This window comes from Chlamydotis macqueenii, chromosome 2 (genome assembly GCF_036417535.1).
Source record: "Chlamydotis macqueenii isolate bChlMac1 chromosome 2, bChlMac1.mat, whole genome shotgun sequence".
Lineage (NCBI taxonomy): Eukaryota > Metazoa > Chordata > Aves > Otidiformes > Otididae > Chlamydotis > Chlamydotis macqueenii.
In genome coordinates this window covers 141,230,777-141,244,260 of record NC_141557.1, presented here as the reverse complement: position 1 = coordinate 141,244,260, position 13,484 = coordinate 141,230,777, and the positions used below count along the sequence as shown (strand labels likewise).

Genomic DNA, 13,484 nt, shown 5'->3' with positions numbered 1-13,484 from the left:
CTTAGGCGAACTCCTTCCCAGCACAAAGACAAGGTCTGCTTTGCATTTTGTTCAGTCCCTGGCTCTACTCTTTCCCTTTGTTCTACCATACAGCAGGATATATTTGGCCCATAATGAAACAAGATATTTTATCAAGAATTAGGTGAGTCCAAATTTGTTTATTTGGAACATGGGCAGTATGTATCTACATTTTTATCTTTAAACGAAATGTGAAAACAGGAGAGTTCCTTTTTATTGCTGACTCTTGTCCTGCCTCTATCTGCTTTTTGTTTAAACTTTATAAAAAAATGTTCTGAATTATTTTCCTATTTACTTTTAAACTACATTTTCTTTGAAAGGAAAGAATACCCCAAAGCACTTTATAACAGTGGAAGAGAGTTACAGTGAGCCTGAAGGCATTCAGATAACACAGTGAATAGTGTGGTATTCACATTTAGACAAAAGTGTGGCAATACTTAATGAGTTCTAATCATGAACAATTTATTATTTTAAGGCATTATCTAGTATAAAACTAAGGAAGGAAACAAGAATGAAAGTCTGAAAGCTTTCACCTTCATTATTTAATTATTATAGCATCTTTCTTGTCTTAGATTTCAATTTGTGGAAATCTGTGGCACTCTGTCTTTTTGACATTCCCCCTTGAGAGTCCTACTTTTAAGACCTGTTTTTCTGCTTCTCAGTGGCACTTTGACATACAATTTGCTGGTATAGGCAATCAGGTAATCTGACACAATATACACAATATAATATATACACAATATAATTTAGCCATTTTTAAAAGACAAAGTTATTTTCTTAAAGGTATAGTTAGGTTATTTAGTGGTGCTTTGTAGAAATCTACATGTGATCCTACACAGATCTGAGAATTTTGTTCTAAAAGAGCTTTTAATTGCATTGTTTGTCACAAGGTTGTGTCCTCTAAACATCAGACTCATTACTGGCAAACGTATTCTTTTCTATCCACTATCACTGGCAAGGTGCCTGTCCAGTTCTCCATCTTTCTATAATGTGTACTGTAGGGATGACATAAGATATTATTTTTATTAGGTGGAGTTGGTGGAAGAAACTCGACAGCTGGACTCCGTGTACTTTAGAAAGCTCCAGGCTTTGCATCAAGAGAGTGGTTCCAAGAAGGATGAGGTAAGACAAGTACCTACTAACAAAAACAAACTCTTTTTCTAGCAGAGAGGGTTAACACTTTGAGTATCAGCAATGAAAAACAGACTACCTGCCAGTTTGGAGAAGCAAGCAGTTCGATTTCTACCATTAATTTTGGGGAATGATTGACAGTCATTGTGTTACTTGCAAATACAGATCTTCTGTCAGTTACATCAACATCAGACCACTGTACAATCGGAGTCAATAAGACAGTTTCCACTAAAGTCTGTGGAATGTATTTTGGGACCTTAATCTTGAGTATATACCTCAATTTCAAGTAAATTACAGGTATATATTGGTTTATTTGATTATGGAATCTGCACACACTGGTATGTGTAAAGCAAACATAAAACCAAAGCTGATTAAGAGCTGGAGGCTTAACTCAATTTATTTTCTCAGCAATCAGAAAGCTGTTCTACAGAAAGAGAAGTTATCTTATGCAAGGATTATTAGACTGAGGAAAATATAGAGATGAAAAAAACAATTATTCAAGTGAAAGAATTTCTTCCCTCAGAGTACTGTTGCTGACACTGGTCTGCCATCCTGCACTGATGCACTCAAAGAAGATCAGCACTTGCACCAAGTTCCCAAAGAATTCGCAGGTCCTAATCTATCTGACCTGATCAGTGACAAAGAGAAGTTAGAACAGTTTTGGGCTTTTCTTAATGAGCATTCTGCTGGGTACGTTTCTTTGTTATTATTATTTTACCCATTTCTAAGTTAAGAAGTCTTTGCTGGGGATCTTGGCTATCTAAATGTTCACAAATCTTAGTAATTTTAAATATATGTTTGTATATTTATGAAATACACATGCACATTTTTCAGACAACTGAATTGTCTTAATATTTTGGGGGTAAAAATTCTCCTGTCATAACATGTTTGTATTACAGTTCTGGTTTCAGTTTCTGCTTTGATTAGTGGCAAACCCCTGAGTAGAGCAATTAGCCTACAATGAGTAAAAATTTCTCTTTTTTAGTACAGATTCAATTTAGTACATTTCAAAAATTAAAGCTGGATGTTATAAAAATGTACAAATAGAAGACGTTATTCTCACAGTGTGAGTGCAATTGCAGTTTTGTGTTTGCACTGATCTGAACAGAACTAAGTACCATCTTGTAGCAGATACAGTTTAGGCAGGGTTTTTTTTAAAAAGTGAGCCCATTTGTTTAAAAATGAAGATCTAAAGAGAAGTTTTAGCAAAAGTAAATGTGAGTTTGCCAACTTTCTCCCACCCCACCCCCAAGCCCCACACTAATATCTATCCTGTTTTAGGAAAAGGTAAATACAATTTTTAAGTAACTGCCAGCAAGTCCTTAAATTGCCACTTCCTTCCTTTAACCTGAGTTCCCATGAGCTGATGCTTTGCATACTGCCTGCTGCTTCTAGTCAAGCACTGCTATCATTTTAGATTGGATATTGGTCAGTTTTTTCAAAAGTATCCGGAGATGGATATCTAACACAGGATTCCTCTGGCCAAGACTCAATGTCATCACTTCTGCTTATCATCATAGGTTCCCTTTGTAGTCAGATAGTCACAGAGAGAAATACACACTTCTGGACATAATTCTTCTAATTCTGAAGGTAACATCTAAAACCAACTTGCATCCTAAAGATGGCTATTTTTGCTCACTGACTACAAAAAGACTGTAGGTAATGAATTCAGATGGAGAATCTTATGCTGTGGGTGCCTATGGTCATGTAACTTCTGAGTTAGTTGTCTAGACCTCATCACTAAATTTTTTTGAGCAGGCTTATGAACATCTGCTACAGAAGTTCTAACATTTTCTTCCTACTCCCTCAATGAATAATCTCACACACTTCCTGAGGTGTGCACACCCTGCTTTGGAGACCACTGGTCTAGAGTTCCTCTCTAATTGGGGAAATGGTAGGAATGACCAAAGAACAGATCACTGACTAGGATGGGATCCTGGACAGGTACACCGGATCACCTCTGGGACTTTCTGCCTCTCTGTTAACCACAGACAAGTCTCATCTTAAGTGATAGAGCCAGGCAGAGAAATGTTTAATTTATGGAGAATTTTTCTTTTGTAAAAATTCATAATGAAGAAAAACATTTGAAAAAGTCTCATGAAACAGTGTTTTAGAGTGGGTCCAGACCTAGTAACTCTGAAGTCCAGCTGGCATGCTACACTAAAGATGCCTAATGATACTATAAGCTGAAGGGATCTTAGAACTAATGCAGTCTGGAAAATTTCAGCAAAAACCAGCAAATATGTCATTTGCCTCTTCATCAAAATTTATGGTTCTGTTGTTGCTCCATTGAGCCAAGTTTCAGGAAGGACAGGCTGCTGAGTACCTGGGCATAAATTCAGGTAAGAAACTAAACAAAGTTCCATTAATTCATATTTTGTTAAATATATAGGGTATATTCACACAATTGCAGGACAATTTGTGTTACTTTGGGTTAGTGGGTTACCACTTGTTAGTCTTGCCTGACTAACTGACTATGCACATGCTCCTGTTCCATTGAAAGGAAAAAGTGAGTACACTGGGACAAACCACCACTGTAAACGGTTTAACCTAACACAGTTTAAGATTATGTATTTTACTTTTTAAATAAGAGGGACATATGTGATTGGTTGTCATAGGTAGATGCCAAGAAGTAACTCCACAAACCACAGTAACTTGGATCACTTGCATTTTGGGTGAACTTATTCAAGTTGTGATGAACTAGCAAATGAAAGAATTTCAGTCTCAATAGAACTTAGGTCTGTAAGGGTCTCAATAGACTTTTGGAAGGGCAACATCTGTTCTTATATCAGTCAGATGTTTTTGAAAGTTTTATTTGTAGATTAATGCTTTGAAAAAGCCAGTTATTAACTGAATGGAAAAGTGAAACAGATTTGTCTGAATCTAATGTTTCATACTTCCTTCTGCAAATACAGTGAATGTCCTCATTAAAATGCTCACAAAACTTCAGATAATAAGATGATATCAGAAAACAGTCATATAAATCAAACTGAAATTGTAGGTATGTCACTTATTCTGTCCTCTGTTTTAAAGAACAAAACCAATATATGTTCCATTAAAACAAACCTAAATTGATCATATACACTCAAATGATTACAAACAATACATAGATCAAAAATTGCATATGGAGATTATTTGTCACTATGAATAATGAAATAAGTAGTAGAATCAGTAATTTATGAAAAGCCCACAAAAAGCCCTAGAGACAAAATTTGCCATAATTTTTTTTGCCTGCTTGACTGAGGACTGACTTCAGCTCTAGTGCTTCACACGGGGTAAGAAGGGAGTACTTTCTGGGGCTGACATTTCCAGCTGCCATCCCTGCTCCTTTCTCAGGCGATACGATGAGGAGGCAGAATGGGGGGTGTCGACTTGTCTCTCGGTGGCTTACAGTCTCAGTACTGCTTCAAATACTCATCTGTTTCATTTTTCATTCTCTCTGTGAGCTCTGCACAATGACTCTGGTTCACAGTCCCTGCTGGATTTAGCAGTGGCATATTGAGGAGGTTATTCCTTTCAGGGTACGCCAGAAGAGACCCTAAATGAGATCCCTAAGATGTGTGTTTGATCTGCCTGCTCAGCAAGTGCTATGGTCTCACCAGATGGTACTAGCAAAGGAAAAAAATGACATAAAGTTTCAGTCCAATCTGACCTGGTATTTAGGACTTGAACACTTTAGTGGCTTGTGGTTAAACTAATAACTCCCTAGAATGTTGATGAAATTAACTCAATATTGAAATAACATTCTCTTTAAATTTGTTTGTAGCATGGATCTCATGTGCTGGCTAGATATTGAACAGTTCAGAAAGATGCTCCACAAGGATAAAGAAGAAAGGGAGGAAAAATCTAAGGACATTAAAAACAAGTACCTAAACAAAAAGTACTTCTTTGGACCCAACAGCCCAGCTACCAGAGAACAACAAGAACAGGTACCAGTTACAGAACCATTAATAAAGAACAATCACACTGAATGTGACTGAGATAAAAGTCTGTAAGTAGCTTTACTCCAGCTTTTCCCCAAGCTATCTCCTCAAATCTTACCTATGTTTTTGGCCAGAAATCTGGTTCTGTTCCAGTTGTGGGGGTCCCCTCCTTCCTGCTCAGGCTCTTCCTCTCCCTTCCTCATAGAACATCTCTCTTAAACCCTGATCTGATGCTGCAGCCAGAGCACGCACAACACAGCTCAGAAAAAGTGTAAAAATGGCTTTCAGGCAGAGTGACTTGTTCCAGCTTTCTATTTTAGTGTGTCAGTAAAGCCACAGACAGCGAGTCTGAGCTGTGATACTCTGATATATCTTGATACTTGGGAAATTTACTCGGTCAAGCTGGGGTATTATTTGCCGGAGTCTGTATTCTATTATAGGTAGGGACAAATGTAATCTGTTCCCTTTTATGAAAAGTACATGTGAGCCTTGGGTAAGCATGCATTAAATGCTTTGCTTAGAGTTAAGCTCATGCTTTGCTAAGTCAAGGATGTAGAGAGATAAAGGACTTTTGGTATACACAAAAGTTTATGTCATGTGTTATTGTATTTGGATTGCTTAGCTAATGCATGCAGGTGGAGGATGGGAACAAATTCTTCATGATCAACTTTCGGCAGCGGTTCTGCTAGAAATTCAGCAATGTGTCCAGAAGAGATTAGAAAAACAATGGCTGCCATTGTTCCTGGCAGATGAGCACCACGGGGCAGGGGGACAAGCAAAGGTAATTTTTTAACAGCAGCAACATATCCAGGCATTGTTTTTTGTTTGGCTTATAGTTTACCACTCAGATAAAAATGGTTCTGAGGAAATGCAGCCCACAACTCACATTCAGTTTACATTGAAAGAGACACTCTAGCATGTCCCGGTTGAAGCATTTAGCTTGGTAATTGTGAAGGCAGTTCCTCTGAAGGTTTAGTCTGGCTGACATTATTATTGTTAGATCCTAAATCTGAAGGAGCTGGTGTTAGCTCTGCTTCCAGCCAGGCTGCCAGGGAAGTAAACTAATCTTTGCTGTAGTGCTGCACTCTCCATATGCCATTCTAGCCATATACTTGCACACAGAAAAAAATGCTGCTTTATGTAAAGGACTTGCCCAAGGGGCCAAAACACAACAAATGAGTGGGCTTCCCACACTGTATTTTCTCTCTCTCTCTCTGTTTCTTATGCTGTTCATATTCTCCCATCTGGATCTGCAGTGCCTGTAGAAATGACTCCAGGACTTGTGAAATGCTGCTGAGCGGGGAGGTTAACTGCTACAAGCCTTGTTTCCAATTGGTTACTTCAGCAAGTTGCCAGAAAACGGGGACTGAGAAGCCTTTCACTCTTGCTGGCTCATTAGAAAGATTGGGGAACGGGCAGAGCTCTAGCATTCACTTTTTATGCAAGTGCCTCTGTGACTGGGGTCTGTGTCAGCTGTCATCCTGCTAGTGACAGATGCAAAAAGACTTGGTTTTTTTGCACTTCCACAAAAGCTCTGAAATGCTTCTGTCATAGCAGAAAAAACTTGGTGGTTCCACCAAGCAGGCACATAGGCAGACTGCATTGATTCATAAAACTTGTTCTCAATGATCTTTTTAATATCAATAAGGTTGTCAGAAGTGTTGTCAGAAGTGCATTTGAACTGGATCCTTTTCATTGATTCAGAGCACTAAGTAAACTGAAAACCGTAGGCAAATTGTAATATTAATAGTGATTGTGTTAAAGCAAAATTTCCAAACCCTCTGCCCATTTTTAGCTGAACTCTCCTCCTTTATGAGCCGTGGCACAAGACCATATGATAAGGCTAAGCTGCTTCCAGGTCTGGCAGCTAGCTCATGGCTCTTCTTGCACCTGCTGCACTGTGCTGGCAGGGAGAGTAGCCCATGCAGTTTGGAAAATGCTGTATTCAACTCTAATAAACAGTTTACAGGAAATACATACTTCTAATGAGCTTTTAGTCTTTTCCTAACTCCGTTTATGCCTGACTGCTCTTTCCTCTTTCTTACTGCACATTCGGAGGATGAAAAGGTCCTTTGAAGAATGTATTTTAGAAGAAATGAAACCAGATGACATTCTCCACTTGGCTTCATATTTCACAGTGGCCAAACACTGTGGGCATGCTATGTAGTCCTTGTTCAGAAAATCTGCCCTTGATTTGAGGTGCATTTTTGCTACAAAGACTCTGCAGGATCAAGCCTGTATTTCTGATACAGCTGTCCGGAGGAACATGTCACACACACACACAAGTTGTAGCTCAAAATCTGTTCCCAACATAAGTGGTCACTCAGAACATTATGGGTAAGGTAAACCAGTGGAAGAGCGCAGTTTGACTGCCACTGTCTCTTGTCTTCTCTAACTGCCCTGTCTTAATGAGCATGTGTTCATTTATAGCTGAACAAGGGATGGTGTTCAGTGTGGGTCCACAACAAGTTTCAGATACAAAGACCCAGATGAAGATATATCAACTATTCTACCACTGTGGTCTCAATCATTAGAGGGCTGAACGTGAAACAAGAAGAGTTAAAAAATACAATGATAATCTTTTGTTCAACCATAGATAAGGGACGTAACTGAAGATTTTCCACGTCAAAAGCAGGAGAAGACAACTCGGATGTGGAAGGCAAGTGAAGTTTACTGTGTCTCTTGTGTTTGCAGTTTCACTGTCTTTTCTGTTTGGACCTTGCACATCCTCCACAATTTCCCTGCTGACAGTGTGAGGCCCAAATGTAATGGTGTCAAAAGCAAGCATGATTGTATTGGCTACAGTGGACTGATTACTCACATTTAGCTCCCTGCTGGATGTTCACGGTATATTTCTCTCCCTTCCTGGCTGGAGAGGTCATACTTGAAAAAAATACGTCTCTTGTCCTGGGCTTTGGAGCAGTCTTAACCCTCCTCAAACTGATATTGTACCTTTAAATCACATTTATCTGTATTTTGCATGCAGTGGACTTATTGGGACAAACTGTTCATTCCAGCATCTGGTAGTTTATTTATTATTGTGAGTGGATTACGTGCAGACACAAAAGGGAATGTGAAGTATGCAGTGGAGTGGGCAGGTTTAATCATATCTCACAGTATCTGTTTCATTTAGAATTGTATTTTAATCTTACAGCACTGAGATAATATCAATTTTAAACATCTTAAACCTTTGTAATAATACATTTCATCAGATGTTTGCCAGTTTTTCCCTCTTGAAGAGCAGTGAACTCTTTGTGATTGCCAGCATACAAGTTGTGTACATTTATTCAGTTGAACTTTTATTGTCTGTTGAAATCAAACTGAAGACCCGGTCACCAATTATCCATGCAAACCATTAGCTCAAAAGGAATCCAAAGTGCACGTGGGTTCTGTTAACCAAGTTTTCCCTTTGTCTGTTGGTCAGGAAGATGGTTATTTTCCATGTTCTGCTGCAAGGCTGTTGAACCATAAAATAAGCAGTGTTTGTAAATTAGTATAGGAGTGGGAGCAATGTTTTGTTCTTCCCTTCACAAATATGCCCCAGAAATAATTTTTCCCAAAAAATTGCTGGTCACAGGGGATAGAACATGTTTGAAGAATCAGAAGAGGGCTGAGAAGATGCCATCTTACTGTTTGAGTTGAGCTGACTTTATTTTAACCAAAGGACCCTCTCACAAGGGTAGGCTCTCATCCCCGGCAGGCTCTGCGGTAGGACACTAAACGTAACCCCTCTGTTTAAGAGAAGCTGCAGAAAGACTTCTGCTTAGAATCAGGTTAGATTTCCAGGACCATCTGCAGCAACTAAAAATGTTTCTGTCCCATGCTGACCATTGAACAGCACTCCATCTCTCCAGGGCTTCAGGAGTTAGAAGATAGTTTTCATTCATTCATCTGATAACAAAGAGGAGTTGTTTGGCTTACTCCTTGGTGACACCACAAGAACTGTTTGTTCAGGAATAAAGGCCAGCCCGAACTTCATTTCAAACAAACTGTCCCTGCATAAACCATCTTTCTTTCTCCACCCTTTCCTGGCTGCCTACTGCTCTGTGCTTTACAACATGAAGGTTTCCAAAATGTCTCGATGACTTTAAATTCTATTTTACTATTGGTAGCTTTATTCCACAGAGACCAAGCTCTCCAGCTTCTGTTGGTGATCATGGCAACACATTTCAAAGCTCATTTTGTTGCTGAGATCCCTGTCAGAAGCATTTTACAACTTTAAGCTATGTGGTTTGTCTGTTCCTTTTTCTTTGTTGTTTGTTTGCACAAAACTCAAACTGTTCTCTAGAAAAGTAGCCTGTTGCCATAATCAATAACAATAGCTGTTTCCATACTTTATAGTATGCAGTCATATGGTCTAAATCATTGTCAGTAATTTCCTCTCCCATCACGTCTTCCAAAAAATGTTGCCCAAACCAAACTGGGAAAAAAAAAAAAAAGAAAAAAGAGGAAAGAAAGAAATGAAACTTTGCCACATTCTATTGTATCCATGTCATAAACTACCGAAAGTTAGGGTCAGTGCAAAGATAAGAATCAGACAGTTTACACTAACTAATGCCTTTGTTATTCCCTTTTGAAACAAAGTTTATTTGGTGCATTTATTTCTTCTTTTGACAGCATGTGGACAATAAGTGGGTTTCTTCATCTAGTGAAATAATTGCTTTCCGCAAAGCACTCTTGAATCCAGTGACAGCAAATCAGTTTCAACGCTTTGTGTCACTGCAAGGAGACTTACTGGAGAATGGAGTACTCTTTTGGCAAGAGGTACAGAAGTATAAGGTACGGTGGTAAAATGGAGCAAGGGGAATATAATTCAATTTGTAAGCAAATGCATCCATTACTGCATATTAGGAGAAATTTAACAAGAGTATCTCTATGCATTTTCTTGTTCATAGTAAAACTTCTTTCACTGTTTAAACTGTTTTTTTCTTCAACGAAAATCCTCACTTCTTAAGGGTAGCTATTTTTAATTACTTGAATGCATTATCCCTGTATTTCTTTATGCTGTTTGAAAGTGTAACATTCTTCTGAGTCTCTAGGGGGACACTACTAACTAGATAATGCGCAGATTTTGGTATACATCTGCTCAGCAGTAGAAAATATAGAATCATAGAATAGTTTGGGTTGGAAGGGACCTTTAAAGGCCATCTAGTCCAACCCCACTGCAAGGAGCAGGGACATCTCCAACCAGATCAGGTTGCTCAGAGCCTCATCCATATGAGAGCATTAAAATGTTCATTCTTTCTTTATAGTTATATGCTGTTAAATAATGGTGTTATTGCTGAATTTGGTAATCTCTCAAAAATCAGAGAAAACTTTTAAATTCAATCAAATGTGCAGATGTAAAGATAGTATCTACACAAAAAGCTTATATGTACAATGCAGACCCCAGCTCCCTTGCACTCTGTACAGTCACATTTGACTGCAGCTAAGGATGTGGCCAAGGTGAAATATGATGAGGAAGGTCAGCAGGAATTGCCTCTTTCCCAAATACATGCTCCTTTGTGAAATTGTTGCTGTGTGGGGTGAAACACAATGAGAAAACTGCAGTGAGCCTTTAAATCACACTGCAGCCTTCTAGTAGCACCCTGGACTGAATGCAGGGGTACCACAGATCTTTCACTTGTTCCTCATTCCTTTTGCCTCCGGGATACCGCCAATGCAAAAGTGCTACTGGAGTGCAGATTGTCTCCTGGGCTCCTGAACATAGCCTGTGTGCACATGGCAGGCAGGAGCATGAGGTTAGCTAACGCTCAGAAATTAGGAGGTAAAAACAATTGATGCTGTAGGAGATCCTGCTTGCAGGCATGCGGGCGTATTTTCACTGTTTAATTTTATGCATTTGAATTTGAGGATCTGCTTTAGAAGCTGAAGCTCCTCTGTTTCCGGGGGCAATCTCCCCTCCTCACAGAGGCTCTGATCCTCTGTGTATGGAGTCCAAATTGGTCTCTGCGGCTGCTGCTGTCTCTCTCTTGTTTACAGAGTGACTAGCTTAGACTAGAAACTTGACATGAAGGCATCTGAAGTTCCATGACAAAATCCTTCTTAAAATATTTGATTTTTTTTTTTTTTTCAGATTTGTGACTCTTCATTGCTATATTGTGGAGGACATGAAAACTTTTTTCAAATTAATATGGAGTGTAGTTTAAACTGTTTTCTTTATGGATCTGCTCTCTGAAGAAAGCCTTCATTGTTTTAAGTCCCATCCCCTCTCCTTCATTTATATTAATTTTATTTGTCTTCTTATCAAGAAAAAGTACAATCTGACCATATTTCTACATGAATGTGATTTGTCACGGTTGGCAGTTGATGCTCTTTATAGAGGAGGAGGGCTGGAGTAGTAGGAGTGTTGTGGGTCAGGCTGAACTGGAGGAATATTGCCAAAGACGTGAGCAGCACTTTGCGCAGTGCATACTTGTATTGTCTGAGCCCTATCATGCCATCAGTTTAGACAGAACTCCCTTCAGGAATCAACGACTGCATTGCCCTTCATAACCCACTGGGCTGGCGGCACATCTTGGGACAATCAAAAAACAATTTTTTTTTTAAAAAATAAATATGAAGAAATATAACTTTGTGGATCATTTCCATCTGTTCCTCTATGTTCATGTCTCTTCCCTTTTCATATCATATGGCTTGTTTGTCTTCCCTCTTACTACAGCTTTCTGCCTTTTCTTCTATTCTAGATGAGCAAAGAAAGCCACAATATATTCTTAGGATATATTGAATATGTTTTTCTATTGCCTTACTTTCTTCATTATAGCTGTTATCATTCTTTTTTTTCTTCACAAAACTAAAAAGTATTCCTAATAAAACAAACCAGCTCTTCCACATACCACATTTCTGGTTAAAAGCCCTGTTTTTAATTTCTTTGCAAAGTAAATGTCCAGCCTCCTATACTAAAACTAAGAGCACATTCTTCATTTAGAGAGCTCCCTTCCTGAAAATTCTCTAGAGTGTTCATTTGTCTTTAGTAGATACTTGTTATAATCTCCTAGTGTTATAGAAATGTATTGATGTTTATGGATAAATGGAAAGTTCGGGTTTCAAAGCATTTGCAGGAAGTTCTTTGAATTATCTTTCCTTCCTGTCAAAGTCCAATGGTAGCATTGTCAGAGTGTGAAAACGCAGTAATAACAGGTTTTACAAGAACAATAGGATCACAATAAAAAAAAAAAGTAGAAAACCCCCAGTGTTTCTTTGAGATCTCATCCTTGTAAGATCAAGTTTGTTTTATATTCTGTTCTGCACAGAGTTATTTCAAAGATTGAGGTTCTGGGAAACTAGAAAATCTCAATGAATGTGGAAACTAGAAGATATCAATGAATGGAAGATTGTACTGGTAGCTGAAATTGTCCCCTCTTGTGCCAACATTCCTGGTTATAATACCTTGTGCCCTCTAAATAATTCCCCTCTTTTCTTGGAGTGTTTAGAGCATTTCTCTGTCTTTTAGTTACCATGACTACACTAGTCATAGCAGGCTCATTCTGAAAATCAGTGCATTTCACACCTGTAGGTGTGTTTCTCTTTTCAGAAATGCCTATTTGCCAGTAATGTACTTAGACTGAATGCAAGAATAAAAACTATCCTGTTCCATCAGAATGCGCAGGCAGAAAATAACACCTAAAAGCAACGATTGCTGTATATCTGCATTTGCAAACCAGAAGTCCCACTCATTTCTTAACTATGTCTTTGACATGCACATTTGCTATAAGAATTTTGTCCTACATACTGAAGAAATCTATTGTCTAATTATTTTTGTATGACTGTTACTCTTTGATCACTGGGCCCCTGTAAAGGGTCTTGCATCTCTCTCTCCATTGACTCAAAATACTGTTTTGCGTCTTTCAGGACTTGTGCCATTCTCATTGTGGTGATGCGACAGTCCAGAAAAAGATCACAGCTATTATCGACTGCTTTATTAATTCCGCTGTGCCCCCAGCTTTGCAGATTGACATCCCAGCTGAGCAAGCAAAGAAGATTTTAGAGCGCAGGAAAGAACTAGGACCTTACATTTTTCGAGAAGCACAGGTAAGAAGCTGGGGGAATCTCTGTAACAGATCTGGCTAGAGGATAGTCTTTGTTGCTTATGTGACAATTTGGACTCCATACATAAGCTTGGGCATGAAGGAGAACACTATAGACATGCATTTCAATGAAGGTTGTATGGTGGAGATGACAGAGAGCCTTCAGATATTTAAAGCTCAATAAACTGGACAATCTCTGACAGCTAGCTGATCCTGGAAAGGTGTTATCCAGGTCTGTGTTGGGAATTCTGGCAGTAGAAATGAATTCTGAAGGTTTTTAATTGCTTTTGCTTTACCATTTGGTTAGTGTCAGAGATGTAATTTGTAGTTAGAAAGTTTGTAGTTTTTGTAGTTTATGAGAAAAAAATGTAGATGTGAGTAAAGC

At 38.6% G+C, this 13,484-nt stretch overlaps 1 protein-coding gene across 1 annotated transcript in view; it reads left to right on the top strand.

Annotated features, from left to right (window-relative positions):
* Positions 1-13,484, top strand: part of RGS22 (regulator of G protein signaling 22) — a 70,569-nt gene that overhangs the window by 46,002 nt on the left and 11,083 nt on the right. Inside the window, exons 16-22 of the mRNA XM_086742508.1 lie at positions 1,048-1,140; positions 1,673-1,839; positions 4,916-5,078; positions 5,695-5,853; positions 7,669-7,731; positions 9,690-9,851; positions 12,924-13,103. Coding sequence (XP_086598634.1) covers positions 1,048-1,140; positions 1,673-1,839; positions 4,916-5,078; positions 5,695-5,853; positions 7,669-7,731; positions 9,690-9,851; positions 12,924-13,103 — 987 coding nt within the window. The remainder of the gene's footprint in view (positions 1-1,047; positions 1,141-1,672; positions 1,840-4,915; positions 5,079-5,694; positions 5,854-7,668; positions 7,732-9,689; positions 9,852-12,923; positions 13,104-13,484) is intronic.